Here is an 18,185-nt window from a genome sequence, read left to right on the forward strand (position 1 = left end):
AACAAAATTCAGAGTAAAATCAATTCAAGATCTAGCTCTCTTACGTGAACTGTAGGTAATTATTTAAGATGCGACATTTACGAATTTGTGTTGTCTGAAAGCTGACATTTCCATTTGTCTCCGTGTTCATTTTTTCCTTGCATTTTTTAGCGTCCGTCTGCCGCCCCTTCCCCACAGCGAACAATAAAGGATAATAAGCGAGTAAAGGACTGGTGGCGGGACAGCGTCTTCAAATGGTGTCATTATTCCTGAACGACCACATGCCACGTCCACTCACCCCCTAGGAGCAACATGTGCTGTTCAGCGGCAATCCCCGCAACCTCCGATTTCAAATCAAAGAGTCGACCACGCGAACGAACGTCTCAAGAAAAAAAGAATCGCAATTCCACCGCTCTTAATGATACCATTCGAATGGTCGTCGTTTTTTTCCCGCGCACCGTCGCCAAGTGAACAGCAGTTGCTGTTTATGATGCAAAAGTAAATGTAAGACCGGTTGGGGCCCCCACGGCCCCGATAACATGGCCGTCTCTACCGCATCGCCCCGGGTATGGGCGGTACCATAACGTGGTACCACTCGCTGGCTCACATCGCCTTCCAAAAGCGAACATAGAGACGTCAGGAGCTCCTCGAGATCTGGAAAAATTCCTATCGGGAAAAATGTGTCGCGCTTTTATCACGGACATTAATCACCGGCTATGCTAATCCCGGAGATTGCATCTCTTGCTTATGGAAAGGTGTTGCGGGGACCTGGTAAAAATCACTGCCTGCAAATAGCTACAAACACTGCTACCATCTAATTATGGAATGGTAATTAGTGACTGGGAGCTGTGCCAGCGATACTTTGAACTGGGCAATTAGTGCGACGGGGACGGGGGCTGGGGCCATCGATTGGGGCACAGTGGCGTCCAAACCGTTCTTTTCGAAATACACCAACAAGATCTTTCAAGTCACAAGTGCGACAAAGACAGACGAGTCTGACACGAGCGGTACCAACATTACGAAACTGTTGCCCCCCAAGTCGTGCCAATTTTTTAAAACGTTTGTTCATTTTCATATTTTCAAATTTGTTAAGCCACTGGCGTTTACGATAACGCAAATGTTCCCAATGATCTTTAATTGACCGTCGTGACATCGGTACTGTCGAAGGTTACGGTTACTTAATGCAAACTGTAATTACATTCTGTCAAGGTGGCTGTCAGTCGTGTTCGAATGTAACTAAAAATACAAAAGAAATTTGACAGTTCAAGTGACAGCTTAGCTTATTCGCCACTTGAAGTAAGAATGTTTTAAAAATCACTCAGTACATAGGTACTTAACTACCTTTAATAAACATTTGCATATCTGATAGATTAAATGTGAATAAAATCTTAAGAATGTTTTGAAAATCACCCTGTTTGTTTCCCCCAAAAAACAAAGTGTCAAATTTTCGAAAAATATATAACATGCCAACACTTTTTTCCATGTTCTTTTATTTTTTTAATACTAAAAACATTTCTCCTAGTTCCATCCAAAATCTCTAAAAGATTTGCAGAACATCCCATCTTTGACCAATTAAATTACATAATAAACACCGTTCACATTGTTTTGGCATAATGGGAGGCCATAATTTTTTTTTTATGTTGGACACACTGTTTGATTTCCGTCACTAAAGTGCCTAATATGCGGACCTATCAAAATGGACATTTAGGTATGTATTCATGTTGCTGAATTTCCCGCGATGTTTGAGTATTCTTCTATTGCAAACTAGTAAAACTGACAACAATGTACTAGACGTTGACGCTATTTATAACCTCAAATTTAGAAAAACATAATCTAATTCAGCAGACAGCCTTACCACCAAATTAAATGCAAAATTTCCATGGCCTCCCATTATGCCAAAACAACGTGAATGCATTTTAGACTAAATCTTTCCGATATTTTTTTAAATCATAATTTATTGTTGCGGTTGAAACATACATATTAAATTATCATTAGTTGCTTTACTTTATACTTAACCCAGAAAAACTTTGACTTACTGAACCAACCAATTTAATGTTAGTGGATGCAGTGATGCATGTAATTGGTTAAAGTTGTAGATCTGATTAGGGATATATCAACGACAGATGGTTGATCTACTTCACAATAACACTTTCTTTGATGTGTTTGCAACAAATTGTCAAAAAAAATCTTGAAGGTGGAGCTTGACTGTAGTGATCTAGACGTGTGTTGTGTCTATGATAAGGTCACATCCAGAGAAGAGACAAAAGTACCAACAATAAAATATCTAAACTGGAATATTCGGTTTTTTCAAACACAGGGATAGGTAATTTAAATATGCTTAAGAAGATTGTTTTAAATATTTGTTTACATCAGACGTAGCTGTTGTGTGATTGTGTAAACTAATAAAACTGTACAACAAAATCAATTGGTCACAAATCGGGCCACCATGCAACCAGGACAGTAAGATAATTTTATTTCCTTGTATTAGTGTGCCAATAAATTTTTATTAGCAATGATAACATGTTAAAATGATTATTCAACTAGTTCTGGGTGGTTTTCTTATTCAAATCAGTATCTTTATTGTAACAGGTTATGCAGACCAATAAAAAACTAAAAAACATAAAAGCTACTACATAAATCCTTCGCCGTAATTGAGATTATAACAAGAGATAAGAACTGTTGTACAACAAATCTGATTTATACATAACCATGATTAGAGTAATACTAGATCTGCCGATATGCAACAAAAAAAATCGAAACAAACCGTCCACCTGTCATTTATAATCAAAATATAAACTTGTTTAAACGGGATTAGAATTTTAACAAGAAACATATTGTTTTGTCTTAAGATGAACACAGTTGTAACCACTTGTTTGCATGAGAAAAGAATGTAAATTACTAGTGACTCTGATTGAGAAACTGGAATTCATTCAAGTCTGTTCAGATAATTACTTCATTAATGTTTTTGACCGACGTACTTGAACTTTAATGAAGGTTATTTTTTGTACGTGGTGTACATATAGGTGGCGTGTAATTACTTAAGTCCCGCCTTAACCTCAACTCTGGTGCACCCGTCGCCCCCTAGCTGCCAGGTCCCGAACCTCACCCGCCCCCCTCAATTGCACACTCTCACCGTGCGGGACCCCAAAACATAAAAACAATCCACACACTACTCACTCACTTTTGTCCACACTGTACCCACTTTTGCGCAATAATTTTGCACAAACACCCCGTAGATCTGTAACAGGTTTCTGTGACGGTCGGCGGCGAGTTCGCGTCTCACGCGTTTGGGGGCGCTGATGGACTGGACGTCAATATTTGAATGACAGCAATCTAACCCCACTTTTTAGACAGTCGCGATTTTTTGATTATTAACGCGTTAAGATGTTCTCGACGAGTACTCAGTCCAAATCCTGGATGTTCAACAACGAAGATGACCTGAATAAATTGCGAGAAAGTGCCAACCTCAAACATATACAAACTTACGGACGACACATCAATGTGAGTACGAAGGGGCGTTTGGGAGTTTTCCGAGCGGTGGGTTTGTAGGAGGCCGCGCGGTACGATTACTTTCTCACAGCAGAGGAAGAAAAAATCATGGTGAAGCGATACGAGATCCGGTTGAGGGACTTCTGCAAGAGGTTCCAACCTCCAATGACAAGATGTGTCATTGGGACTGCATTCCACTATTTTAAACGTTTCTACATTCACAATTCTGTCATGAATCATCATCCCAAAGAGATCATGTGAGTGGAAGGGCGATTTGGGTTTTTTGTTTTGAAAAAAAAATTCTAGGGTCACTTGTATATACTTAGCTTGTAAGGTCGAAGAATTCAATGTTTCTATTCAGCAGTTCGTAGGAAACCTCAAAGGGGACAGAGAGAAAGCAACTGATATTATTTTGAACAATGAATTGTTGCTGATGGAGCAGTTAAATTTTCACCTGTCAATTCACAACCCTTTCAGACCTGTAGAGGGACTACTCATTGACATTAAAGTATAAAATAAAACAAAATATTGTAGGGGGTAGTCATAGTAATTGTTTCTAGACCAGGTGTACTTTAAATGACCCTGAAAGACTGAGACCTGGGACTGAACATTTTCTTGAGAGAGCTTTCTTGACTGATGTTGTTTTGTTGTACTCCCCCAGTCAAGTAGCTTTAGCTGCTGTGCTTCATGCAGCTTCAAAACTCCAAGAAAATCTAGATTCATATGTGACTGACACATTGTTTGGGGTGGAGGGAAGAGGCAAGTTGGAGGAACTGATTGAAGCTGTCAGAGGTGAGCTTGGAAATATTTTTAGAAAAGATTTAAAGTGTTGTTCAAGCTATTCGGTCAATGGTCAAGATGGTTGACGCCACACCTGACAGAAACCAGCAAAAACTTTTGGACAAGAAGCTGGAGAAGTGTAGAAATCCTGAGAACAATCCAGACAGTGAAATGTAATTTTTTCCAAATGTAAATATTTTGTATTGTGATTGTTTTCCAGATACAAGAAGAGGATGCAAGCTTTGCTGGATGAAGATGATGATCTCTACCACACCATTTCGTCGACGTCGGACTCTCTGAATACGTCAGCTTTGAACATGTCTGTCTGTGCTTCACCTGAAGTAACATAACCTCACTAATTGAACTGTCAATAAAAATATTTTTGTTTAAAATGTTTATTTATCAATAAAATTACATCTGAGTACAAAATCAACGTTACAAATTATATTAAAAAATCTTTGGTAAATAATTATAAAAATAAGATTGCTTCAAGAGTTTTCAAAATGTCTGCCAAAGTTCTGAAGCTGCATTATCGGCGAGCTCTCACTTTGGTGTTGTTCTGGAAAATTGACGTAATTGTGTCGCACGTGTGGTACGACTGACGTGCTGGGGGCCGGAGGCAACATGTTTGGGACCACCGAGGGGGCACTGGACAATCCAGGATGTCCAGGGTAGTTGAAAAACCTGCAAAATGAAATTGGAGATTTGCACTCGGTGTAATGAAGAAAACTACCACAATCTGTCCCCCAGGAAGATGGGTCTCGGGGTGAGAATCCCCATGGAGGTGTAGTACTGCTGCGCCAGCAGTTCCACATCGTTGGTGTACTTCCGCTTCCACTTGGTGCGCCTGTTCTGGAACCAGATCTTGATCTGCGTCTCCGTCAGCTTGAGGGTCTTGGAGAGCTGGCACCGCTTGGCCACCGAGAGGTACTTGTTCCGTTCGAACTCCGCCTCCAAGGACTTGATCTGGGAGGCGGTGAACGCCGTCCTCGGCCGCTTCTTCCGCTCGTCGTCGGACCTGTCGGCGGCATCTGCGAGCAACGAGGCGTCAGAGTGGAAGAGGTGAAAGCGCCGAATCCGACGCTGAACAGTTGTTTTTAATTTGCCGTGGCGAAATTTATGTCCCGAATGTCGGGTGGGAAGTGCAGACACGTTAAGAAGACGCTAATTTGCGCCAGAGACAGAATTAGATTTTAAACAGCTAACGATCTAGGAGCGTTGAAAAATGACACAAAAAAACAAACACACCGCTATCTCGCGGCAATATATTATCGACTAAGATGTGTGTTTGTCTTAAGGACGGAGTGATTTAGGGATGGTTTCGTGTGCGACGATTAGAGGCGCATAAGTGACATTAATTTCTGTTATAAACGACATTTAAGAATTCTTCGCTACTAAATTAAATCTACCAGGACTTTGGGATGTTTTAAATAAATTTATGACAAGAGTCGGAGTATTTACAGCGGTTTAATTAGCCTGGGAGTGTTACATTTTCAGACAACCACATTGTTTGATTATTACAAATTTCGCTTAAATTACACAACGACCCACGTACTCACAAAATAAAATAAAAGTGAGATCCGAACTAAAAACACAATGAAACTCGTCAAACTGACACAACATAGGTATGTGAAGAAAAATATTTTGAATTCACAAAAAATATACACACGTCAGCAACTCTGTCTGTAGTTTTTATAAGGAAATTTCTTTTGATTTGGAAAATATTAGTAGACCACGATAAAGAGCACAAAGAGTTTAATCAAGTTTAATCACAAAAGCACAAAAGTAAAAAGAATTGAGAACAAGAAAAGTAAGATTATTGATTTAATAGCCGTTATGCTAGAGAAACAGTAATGGTGGAGGTACAACTATTGTTGGTCAGAAATTCCTTAACAGGATTTCAGAAGATTAGACAAATATTTTGCGTGATGAGTTTGTTTTAACATGATGTGATACCATACGTGAAAGAAACTATGCTGGTGAAATATTATTTGACAGAAACATTGAAAGACATTCGTCAGGGGTAGGGAAAGATATGTAATGTTTTATGGCATTAGTCATTTGAAATTACTTTAAAACTGTACTTATATGGAAAATCTTCAATCCAAACTATGATTTTCTGGCCTTTTTGTACCTTTATTTGGTTTAAAAATATTGAAAAAATGCTGTTGCAAATGATAAGTGGTTTTTTGCAACTTGAGTCAACTATAGATAGTTAGGTATGTTAATAAAAGAAGCAAACCAAAGAAAGAGAATATCTAGAATATTTTGTGGACATAAATAAACACGACGACGAATAAAAACAAGTGGCTCGATGTTAAACACCGATAAATCAGTGTTCTGAACATGTTTTGAAAGCATAAAACTATTGATAATTTTAGTGAGCAATGAGAATATTTAATAAGAAAATGAATCAGTTTATTATATCGGGTGTTCATTTAAATTCGTCCATAAAGTTGGCGTTGAAGAGTCGATTGTGAACGCACCACTCGTCAATTTGCAGAGTAAAAACACAAACAACGCAATAAATGAGGTTAGATTTAAACCGCTGATCCGTGATTCCTAATCTGTGATGCGTTCAAAATCGACTGTTCAACGCCTACTTTGAGGATAAATTAAATGAACACCCGATACTTATAGTGCAACTGAAAAAAATATTTCTTTTTCCTTTTGTCCGTAATATTTTTCTTATAGGGGAGACCGGGGTTGGTTGGTACAAATTTTACGTTTGATTTTTTTTCATTTTCCTTAGAAACTTAAATAAAAACTAGTTAGTCGGAAATGGAATCTACTTGATTTGAGCAGGTGACTAATATATTAAATTATATATCGCACGAAAGACAAAGATAAAAAAGATTTTTTTTTTCAAAGTTGACATATGTACCAACCTACCCCGTACATAGGGCAGGTTAGTACACTTGATGGGGATGGTTGGTACAACCTGTATTACTGAGTTTTACACTTCATAACGAATAAAATAATACCATAAAAAACATTCGTAATAAAAACTCATTTAAGGGTTTGGATATAAAAAAACAGACAGGTATGCTTACCTATCTGTTTGGAATGTAATCAAATCAACTGTTGTTTGTGGTACATTATTATTTAATGAATTAATTTCTTCTGGGGAAAATTTTAGACAGTACCTACGTAATGTCGTTAATGGTATCTCAAAATCTCTAGATGTTTCCCTTAAACAATGCTGATCTATTTTTACAGATCTCAGAGCTCTAAGCATAATATCAGGTGGGAGGTGGGGTTAATCCCCTACGTGATTTTTTATTATAAGTTCGCATGGCAGATTTGTAATGGCTATAATAATAAATATCTAATGAAACAAATAACAATGAAACACAATAAGTATTGCTTAACTTCGGGGAAGGTGGATACAGTACCAACTGACCCCGGCGGTAATGTACCAACCAGCCCCATCGCCATGTTTTTCTTTTAAAACGTTACAGCTCATGATAACGTAGGCTAAATGTGTGTTTAAATGTATGGCAACGAAGCAAAATTAATACATATTAATCACTTGGCACCATCAACACTAATCCCAGATCATGCAATAATGTATCAAAAGTTGTATGTAATTGAAAATATTTACTTATCGGTGACTAAAACAGAAAACAACAAATAACTTTTTAACAAATAAATTGATGATGCTGCCGCTTTGTATCCACTCGTTTGAGAATCTTAGAAATGAACTTGCACAGCCGCAGCGACATCTGCAACATAGAAGCGGAAATATTAAGCCTGTACCAACCTACCCCTGTGTCCAACCAGCCCCGGTCACCCCTATGCAAATGATTTACATATTTTGTCACTTGAATATAATGCTAAAAAAATTTCGTGACAAGAGTAAGAAACGAAGCACTTAAAACATTTTTGTTTTGAAGAGTTTTGGAAACCTCATTTACTCACAAATAATATTAATGAATTTATAAAACCATTGTAAAGTTTGAAAATCTTACACCTACTCCTACAATTTAGGGAATAAATTCTTTGTGTGTTTCGAAAGGTTAGATCTCCTTAGAGAACTGTTTATTGCTAATACAAGGAAATAAGAAATAAGAAGGCTTTAGTTAGTAACGATTTACGTGAAAGACACATTATTATTTATAAATATATTTTTACATTTTTACAATTTTTTCATAGTGTGAAACCTTCTTACTAGAGATAGGTTAGAATTATGGTCAAAATTCAATGACATTTTTAAAATTATTTAATAGGTACATATTATCAAGTAGACAATTAATTGACAGATGGATAAAACCAAATTTATATTAGGAAAATTTTCATTTCCCATTTTTTTTTTTGCAATCAACTGTACATGTAAATGTAACATTGTTATGTTGTGCACAAGAACAAACTCAAATTTCTTTCACGTTGTCCTTAAAGACAAACTGATAGTTTAAATCTTACAAATTACTTAAATTGTTCACGAAAAAATTCCAAACAGAATGTAATCCAAATATCGCCGGATAGTTGAAGCTTTCTGTTGCTAAACTGTCGATCAGATTTTCAAATTCTGACAATTGGTTTCATAGTAAATTAAATTATCTTTAAAGTGGTTGCAGCAAATTTGAAATTGTTCAATAACTACAAAAGTTGTAGATGTTCAAATTGATATTTAAATATTTATCTTGTTGAAATTATACCTCCGAAATTTTTCCCTAGATTTTTTTTATCATCGCTCCAAATTCAAATAAACTTCATGGGATGTATTAATAAATGAATTTCAGACTAAATTTAATAATGTATCGATGATCAAATTGTCTCAAATATTTCTAAAATTATAAGTGCTCAAAATGATTTATACAATGTTTTTGTTTAACATTACCAAAGACAAATTAAATACTTATTGTTAGATAGCACAAGACCTTTATTAATGCAAATTTTAAATAACAAAATTAAATTTGTCAGATTGTCGTTAATTATTACCGATTTAATTATTTTTTTCATTAAGGTGCGTCCGACGGATAAGTATTATAACAATCGTCAGTATTGTGTTACTGTAATTTACCATGGCCTTAATCTATACATCATTTAATTGGAAATTTAATTCCCAATAGATTGCATGAAAATTTTTAAAATTCTAAATGATAATAAAGAGTTGCCGGGCAAGAACCTCACGGCGCGGCGGTTAATTATGTCAACAGCATCAATTTTGAATGTCTGTAACTTTTGCAATCATTGAACAATCCCAATTTTTTTGCAACCATTTTAAAGATAATTTTATTAACTACAAAACGATATATTGGAAACTGAAAATAGAATCATCAGTTTACTAATAGACAGCTTCAGCTGTGCGACGACACTTGGATTGCTTAGGTCGTGCCATAGAATTTTTTAACGTCTTTATCGTGAAAAGTATTAATCCTATGTAAATTTGGTCAAAATTTAATAATGGACAAAAATATTTAAGTAATTTTTATCTACCTAAAACTAATCCAAATCAATGTTATCTAATTAATACATGGTTTGTCAATTTCATCCCTCAAATGTACCGCATTAAACTGAAAAAAATCTGGAATTTTTATTTGGTACTTCTTAAGTAGTAGTAAGTAATATCTTAAAATTACAAAATTACTACATATTCTAGTAGCTGAAGAGTTTGAAAGTTCTTGGCTCGCTTGATGAAAATATCCTTCATAAAATAATTTTCAAATGAAGAATTATACAACGTTGAGATTTTCAAAAAGTCGACTTTCCTTAGGTTAGATTTATTATTTATGCTTTTAACAATATTTTAGTCCTTTAAACATGTCAAAATTCCAATTATTACTGGAGTTATAGCAATTTGAAGTGAGCACACTGGAGTACAGATAAAAATCTGTGTAAAATATATTCACGTTGTTTTGGCATAATGGGAGGTCATGGAAATTTTGCCTTTAATTTGGTAGTAAAGCTGTCTGTTGAATTAGGTTAGGTTTTTCTATGTTTGAGGTTATAAATAGCGTCAATGTCCAGTGCATTGTTGTCAGTTTTACTAGTTTGCAATAGAAGAATACTCGGACATCGAGGGGAAATTCAGCAACATGTTATGCTCATTTTGATAGGTCCGCATGTCACGCACTTTAGTGACGGAAATCAAACAGTGTGTCCAACGTTAAAAAAATAAACCATCCCATTATGCCCAAAAGAACGTGAACGGTGTTTATTAGGAAAAAATTAAATTTTTAATTGAAAACAATTATTGTAAAAATGCCGAAAAAGTAAGTTTTCATAGAAAAGGCAACAGAGAACCAGTTGGACGTCGTCACCGGAGCACGAAGAAAAGACACCACCAGCTATTCAATGGAAAATGAGGAAGCTAGCACCAGTAATTAGTTATCAAAGAGCGATGAAAGCGTTGATTTTGAAGTTAACACATTTTAAGACGCTGACGCCTTTCTTTTTTTCATTTCTCGAGATCTACTCAACAGATTTTTATGAAATTAATAACACATATTCTTTATAATATTATCTAGGACGTAGCATAAGATTTTTTTGATTGGATGTTGCGTTAATTTTTTATTAATTTTTAAACTCAAAATTTTAGACAGAATAATTTTTTTTTTCAAAGTGCTGTCATTTATACAAACAGAATTTAAAAAATTTTTCCTTATGCTGCACTTTAGCCATTATCTTTCTTTACAAGAAAAAAAATTGTTTTTAATTTTTCAGACAAAAAATTCCACCGTCGGCAAGGATTTTCAAAAGAGAGTCATACTAGACGGCTTATATCTCCGCCATTTAGATTTTTTATTTGTTTTTTTTTTTAATTTGTTCATAAAACTATAATGTATTTGTGAAAAATAATAGTAATAGTAACAGCGAAGCGAGTGCGTAAATCCGCCAAGTAAAAAAAAGATACTTTACTAACGAATTGCATACAAAATTTTTTTGGCGCCCGTAAGTTAGGATACTCGTAACAATTTTTTAGACCTATTTTTCGGAGTGCCAAGGTGGTGTAATTTTTTATATTAATAGTACAAATGGTACAGTCTTTGACTACTTATGCAATTTTTTGTTTGAAATTAAAAAGGGCCGTAACATTTTTATAATTACGTTTGATTTCTTAAATTAATTTCACTTTTAATAAGCATACTGCGATTTTTCAAAATTCAAAGTACCACAAGTAATTGAAAAAATCTTAAACGACAGACACTAAATTTAGTCTTGTTTTCCAAATATTTATGACAAATCTGAGACAAGGAATCTAAACCTGTGACTTGACAGCATCTTTAAAAAATAGTTTTTGTCGCCACACCTCCCTTCACATTTAATAACATTTCTATTATTACCACCATCACCAATCTCCAAGATATAAACTGCGATAGATCTGTCAGTCGTCCGCCCGTCGTGAAAAATTCCCCAATTTTTCCCAATAATCTGTGATATTACTCGGTGTCAGTTGAACGCATTTGGCCCCTGTAAAAAGCCGCACCTCATAATATAACTTATCTCCTGAAAGATTTCCTGCCGACTAATTGCCGGTACATGACACCGCTGTCTAAACAGAGATTAATATCTTAACTCCCGAAATAATTGTCTAACCGATGCCGCCTCTCAACTCGTAAACTACACTTCTTAGTTACTGCCATTTATAAATACCCCGCTCGAGATAAAATCGAGCCGATAATAATAAATCCCGATGCCGGTGCACCACCCCGACCGTTGACCACCTCCGGGGGCGGCCGCGGGGGCCGAAACAGCGGCGGAAGCGCGCCTCGGGCGAGGGGCGACGAGAGGTGTTTAGTAATTAGACAACGTTTAGTGTCACTTTGTCTCCTCAAACAGTCCCTGTCAATTAGGCGTTGATGTATGGGCGCACATACACATGTACGTCGTCCTCTGCGAGGCTACCGTAAAGAGGAGGCTGCCAACACGAGGAGGATATCGCTGGCATTTTCGAATTTGTCTACGAGGCGGTGTATTTTTAATTTGGGACAGTAAGATGTTCATTTCATGGCGGGATGGTATTTGGAGTGGAGTGGAGTGGAGTGAGAATTTATCTTGGAGCTGCCACCAGGACCAAGAGGAGAGTGGCTAGTGACAGAGGCAATTAGCCGCAACGAAAAATACGGCGCGATTTTTGCTTTCTTTTCGTGGCTCGCTTGTTTTCGAAGATTTTTTATGGCGGAAATGCTTCTCGGGCAGAAATAAACAAAGCAGAAAGGCCGAAAATTGATAACGAGGTGAATAAATAATTAGATGGTGAGAGAAGAGAATTGAAAAAAATAAATTGCAATTATTACAACAGTTTTAATTCCACGCAAAATATACAAGTCCGGTTTGAAGGACAACAGAAAATTATTTCAAATCATGATTTTAAATAAATGTTGTCCTTATGAGTGTCTAAAAAAAATAATCCATTTTTGGAATTGTCATTGTCCGTAGCGTCATTAATATGTCAGGCAAGGATTATTTTTATTTGAGTGGCAATTGTCCAAATGTTCCAGTATCTTATCCGTTTAAAATAATAAAGTTAATTTTAAAAATGTGTTATCTATGTCAAAATTCAAATTCAATTTCCATTATTTTTCATTTTAATAAAAAAATAAAATTTCCTGGTCAAGAGAGATACAAAACAAAACAAAAACAGTAATAAAAAAGTAATTATTGACATCGTTACCAGTTCTTGAATTGCAAATAAAGACCTCTACATATTTATATATCTTTTATTTTTGAACTAATGTGCTGCTCATAGTACATTTTATTATTTAAAAATTATTTCCATTTAAAGTAAGACATATTTTTTTTATTTCTCACATATTATATCCCAAGTGCAAAATTTTTTATCGGAATTTTTTTTGCTAATGAACGAAAACATCCATAAATGAGGTCAGAAGATCAATTATTAGCAAATAAGAGCACGAGACGAAGTCGAGGGCTTTTATTTGATAATAATTGGTCTTCTGACCGAATAATTTATGGATGTTTGAGTTCATTAGCAAAAAAATTTCCGATATTAAAATTTTGCACGAGGGGTATACGGCTGATTACCTCCTGAATAGAATGAAACCAAACCAATCCTTTTTATTCAAAATAATAAAAAAAAAAAATCAGGTACCGACATTTTTTATCAGATTATTGCACATGTGCATTTTAGAGAAATGTTATCGGGTTATTTTTTGTTTTCTCGTTTTGATTGGTCAATATTTGTCACGCAATTGGTTGCTAAACACATGAAGGAAATAATCACTATTAAATTTGCACATTTGGTATTTTAGTTATCCACACAAAGAAATTTATGTTGAAAATATTATAAATATAAGAATAAAAGACAAAAACATTAACTAAAATAAGTACTTTTCAGAAAACAGAAGTTTTAAAGTTACATTTTTGCAAGAATTATTAATTCAAAGTGTTTAACATTCCAAAGCGATTGGATTTGTCTTTGTTAGGTATCATGCGTTCAAATGAAAACCTGGGCTGAGTAGGCGTTGAAAAAAGTAAACCATTTGGAACAATGTAATGCTTGAATTTCCCGCCGTTTGATTTGACACGAATGACATTTGTTTATGTTTTTTAGAATTTGCGTCTCTATAGGTCTATTATTCTATTAAATTTGGAGTCGTTTATGGTTATCTATTAAAGCACTCGTGGTTTAACAGATCTCTAACAAAATGTTTATCAATATTTCAGTGTATTATTGTCATTTACACCAAAAAACTCCAATAGTAATGGTTCAAACTCTACTTTTTAACATCTGTTGCAGATGTAGTTGCATCCGTTACCTTGAATTACCAATTATGTAATATAAAATTCCCTAGAATTTGTAAATTTAATTTTTTATTTAAAAATTAAAACAAGAGTGCAAATTCGAAAAAATTACATAAAAAACTCGTTTTATAAGGGCATTGGCGCACTCGTCCCATAGAAAATTCCCCTACGGCTCGTTTTCTACACTTGGGACTCGTGCGCCAAATCAACCCTTATAAAACTTGTTCTTTAATATACTATAATCGATACATGATTGAAAATGTTTGTTTTTAGTAAAGGGTGCCGTTAGATATTTGCCTCAAGAGTAGAAAGCGTTAGTTATTCTATTTTCAATGTAAAAGGTTGCAAACAAAGAAAAAAATAGAAAGATTTTTTGTTTATATACATTTTAGGTCAGCTGTCAACATGCTCTAATTACCACTGTCAATTTACACAAAGTAAAACAATTGACTGTTTCCAACGCCTTCCCAACCTAGGATTTTATTTGAACGTCCGATATTGACAGATGTAGACAAAATTAAATTAAAATAATTAAAATACATAGGCGATTTTTCCTATGATGTAGATCCTGCCAATTGAGTCGCTGTGTAAATTAGAGGTTATGTAAACCTTTTTGACAATATAACTAGTTATATGATTTTGACGTGGATTTTCATCTTCAATCGTTTTAATTAAAAGAAATAAGCACTAGAAAATGATACAGTTTTGTTGACAATCATAGAAAATGCTCAGTGTTCTCCTCCGGCTTGGATACAACTGTTAACTTGCCGTTTCATATTTTTTGTTGTCACTTTGACAATTCAAATTAAGTTGTCAACAGTGTTGCCAACCTAATTGAAAAGTGATAGTTTACTATAACTATAAATTTAAATAATCTTACCGTACTCAATTCGTGCTTTCTTTACTTAGAAAATATTGTAATAAAAGTGCAAAAGATTAATTGTAAGTTGGAGTTATTAAACATCTGCAGAACTATTCATTCAATGCCAACTTTGTTATCACAATTATCATACAAAAAAATATTTGTTTTACAAAACACTAATTTAATGATGAGTAAGTAAATCTATAAGGGCTAGTTTATAGAACGAGAGTTAAATATTTATTTTGGATTAAATTTTAATGCGCGATTAACCTATGAATGCGAAACTTCGATTGGTTCAATCTGATCACGTGTTCGGTTAATCTCCCATTTGATTACGATCGTTTTGTTTCGCTTCTGTAAACTGGTCCTTCATAATTTTAATTCTCCAGTTATTTATAAAAACTTATTTTCTCTTTATAAACATCTTAGAATCTCTAGTAACACCACGAAAACGATTTTTTATAAAATTTTAATGAAACTACTGGCCTTACAACTACAACTATGTATTTGGTTAAATTTTCAAAAATAATAAAATATATTTTCGTCTTGTCTCTCCCAGGCTTCATAGTATATTTCTGATTTTTTTAAAGCAACCATTTATACAGGGTGGAACAAAAGTATCAAATATTGGCTGTAACTTTTTAATTTGACAATTTATAAAAAAATGTTTAATATAAAAGTTGATTGGTGTATTATCCTGCATCATCTGGTCTTTCTAGTTTGTTCCTATCTTCTTTTGTTTCGCTGCTATGGCAACCAACTTTGGTTTTTTAAATAGCACCCATACATTTTTTGTGTGATTTTCAAACAAGCGTATCTTTCTGTATTCATAGATACAGTTTTGCCATTATGGGGAAAAAGAATAAAATTTAAAAAAAAAACAAAGGTGATAAAATTAACTTACTAAGTATTAAAATGCAATATTAAGAATGCCATGGAAATTTGACAATTTTTGTTGAACGTCATGCATGATAATAAACCAAACAATTTTTGTATTAAACATTTTTTCATAATTTTTCAAATCTTAATATTGCATTTTATTACTTAGTAAGTTAATTTTATCACCTTTCTTTTTTTTTTAATTTTATTCTTTTTCCCCATAATGGCAAAACTGTATTTATGAATACAGAAAGATAGGCTTGTTTGAAAATCACACAAAAAATGTATGGGTGCTATTTAAAAAACCAAAGTTGGTTGCCATAGCAGCGAAACAAAAGAAGATAGGAACAAACTAGAAAGACCAGATGATGCAGGATAATACACCAATCAACTTTTATATTAAACATTTTTTCATAAATTGTCAAATTAAAAAGTTACAGCCAATATTTGATACTTTTGTTCCACCCTGTATATTTTGTGCAAAAAAAGTGACAGAATTTTTCATGACTTTGATGCGAGCAATACAAAGTGTCTATAAAAGAATGTAGATATATCAAGAGTCCTGTGAAATTGTGCAGCTCTATAATTTTATTATGTCGAACTATGTGAAGCCGCTGAAGCCGTCAAATCAGATGTCAACAGTCAAATGTCAAATTATGACATCTTAGCGTCGGTTGTGGGTTCGACGTCTTAGTTATTTTGCTTGTGTTTTTCTATATTCTAATTACTTTTCATCTCACAACCGTCTATATTAAAAACCTGTCATTAATGAACCTCTCTTTTTCTATTTAGTACTCTGGATGTTACGTTCTTTTATAGACACTTTGTATATTTTGGCCTAAAGAAAAGATATTAACAATTTTGCTGCTAGTGAAATATATTCTTCAAAATTTCCAAAAACACATATTGAATTTGAATGTCATAATACCATACTTCTCTGCACTAATGTGGTAAACTGTCACTTTACCGCACTAGATGCAAGTAAAACATTTGAACTTTTATCTTAATTTCGATGTTATTAAAGCTGCAATAACTGCATTTGTTGCACTCTAGATGTCCGAAATACTTTCTTGGTCTATTGTGAATATCGTCTACATTTTGGGAGCCTTGACAGAAGCTTGACAGAAACAAAACGTAAGTATCTCCTATTTTTTCTCACTTAATAACTAGCTTTTCTTACGATAATAATTGCTAATAGATAAAACGTGGTACGATGGGATATTTTTCCATCTCGTATCTATCGTAAAGCTACACACGTTTCGATACTTGCATCGTAAGTAACTATTACCAAACAAGATCAATTTCTCTGCTTTCGTGTATTTAACTTGTTTCTATAAATTAGAACAAGAAAAAATTAACAAAAAAATAAAATAAAACAGATACATACTCGTATATATCTAGTTATTTATTTTGGTATCGCGTTGGTTTTGTGCGACGGACAAAACCTGAAGCACCAAAACGATAATCTGCAGTCGAAATTATAACTACAATAAAAAATCTATGCAACAATCTCTCAATTCGCAGCAACTAATTAATTTTTACGATGGACCAAATTTGGAATTTCTCTAATTTCTTTATACCCCATCGTCACGGTTTGAGAAAATATTTACAATTAACTTCCCGTTATAAAGCAACTCCGTGCATCTTTACCGTCATTAAATTCCAGCAGAAACATTTTTATTGGTTTGTTTTTGGCGAAATTCAAAAATAAAAGTCCCTTCACAAAAATATCCCAATAATTCACTGTCAAACATCTCGCATCCAAACAATAAGATAAAATTAGTTAATAGCCGTGCGGTAGAGTGTAATTCCCGAGATAATATAAATCGTAAAATTTACCTCGACTTGACTTGTTTATTACTGTATCTGATATCAAAAGATTCCCGAGTCTTTGATGTTTTTAGCGCTTGTAAATTTTCAATTATGCGGCGATTCTTTCCGAAACTGAGGCGTCTTATTGGCCGCTGCGGCTACACTAACGAGCCTTATTTATCGCCGCGGGCGGCGATTTATAGCCCCCACAGTTCTCACCGTCCTGATAGCTCCTCCGGTAGAAGTCCCCGGAAGTGGACACCACCTCCTCCGCTTCCCTCTTGATGTCACCCTTGGCACTGGACACTGTCCCGTCGTCGGAACACGGCCGCGACGAGAACTGCAAAAAGTCACCCTTCGGGGACCGCCCCGACGCCAAAAGCGCGTCGATCGAGAAATCGATCGATTTTTCGCGCCGCTCCTCACCCTCGCCGCCATATTTGGCCACGTTTTGCGCCTCGCTCACTTCTTCAGCCATCGCGCCCGCTCAAACATAGTAATGATTGCGGTTTCAGCAAACTAAGAGATAATTTGTCTGAAATCCTGAAAGCGAGCTTAAAGCGACTTAAGCGTCACGCCAATGGCGAGTCGGGGGCGGGGTCTCAACGGGGAAGGGATAATTAAGATATATTTAGTTGACAACATGTGTTTCCAATGGACATTAGTTTTTCAGAAT

At 34.8% G+C, this 18,185-nt stretch overlaps 2 protein-coding genes across 3 annotated transcripts; one reads left to right on the forward strand and one right to left on the reverse strand.

Annotated features, from left to right (window-relative positions):
• Positions 1-3,282: 3,282 nt before the first annotated feature.
• Positions 3,283-4,677, forward strand: CycH (cyclin H). Its single transcript, XM_069037906.1, has 6 exons — positions 3,283-3,480; positions 3,529-3,725; positions 3,775-3,976; positions 4,029-4,260; positions 4,307-4,421; positions 4,469-4,677. Exons 1-6 carry the CDS (start codon positions 3,364-3,366, stop codon positions 4,596-4,598), a joined length of 993 nt encoding a protein of 330 aa, XP_068894007.1. The 5' UTR covers positions 3,283-3,363; the 3' UTR covers positions 4,599-4,677.
• Positions 4,678-4,736: 59 nt separating this feature from the next.
• lms (lateral muscles scarcer) lies at positions 4,737-18,180 on the reverse strand. Of its 2 annotated transcripts, none has more exons than XM_069037909.1 (3): positions 17,729-18,180; positions 4,985-5,279; positions 4,737-4,932 (listed from the first exon to the last, which is right to left on the reverse strand). In XM_069037909.1, the coding sequence occupies exons 1-3, from the start codon at positions 17,985-17,987 to the stop codon at positions 4,737-4,739; spliced, it is 750 nt and encodes a 249-aa protein (XP_068894010.1). In that variant the 5' UTR covers positions 17,988-18,180. The 2 variants fall into 2 exon arrangements, with proteins under 2 accessions (XP_068894010.1, XP_068894009.1); XM_069037908.1 differs by having other exon boundaries at positions 4,982-5,279.
• Between the last annotated feature and the right edge of the window lie 5 nt (positions 18,181-18,185).

This window comes from Tenebrio molitor, chromosome 2 (assembly GCF_963966145.1).
Source record: "Tenebrio molitor chromosome 2, icTenMoli1.1, whole genome shotgun sequence".
In the NCBI taxonomy this organism is placed as follows: domain Eukaryota; kingdom Metazoa; phylum Arthropoda; class Insecta; order Coleoptera; family Tenebrionidae; genus Tenebrio; species Tenebrio molitor.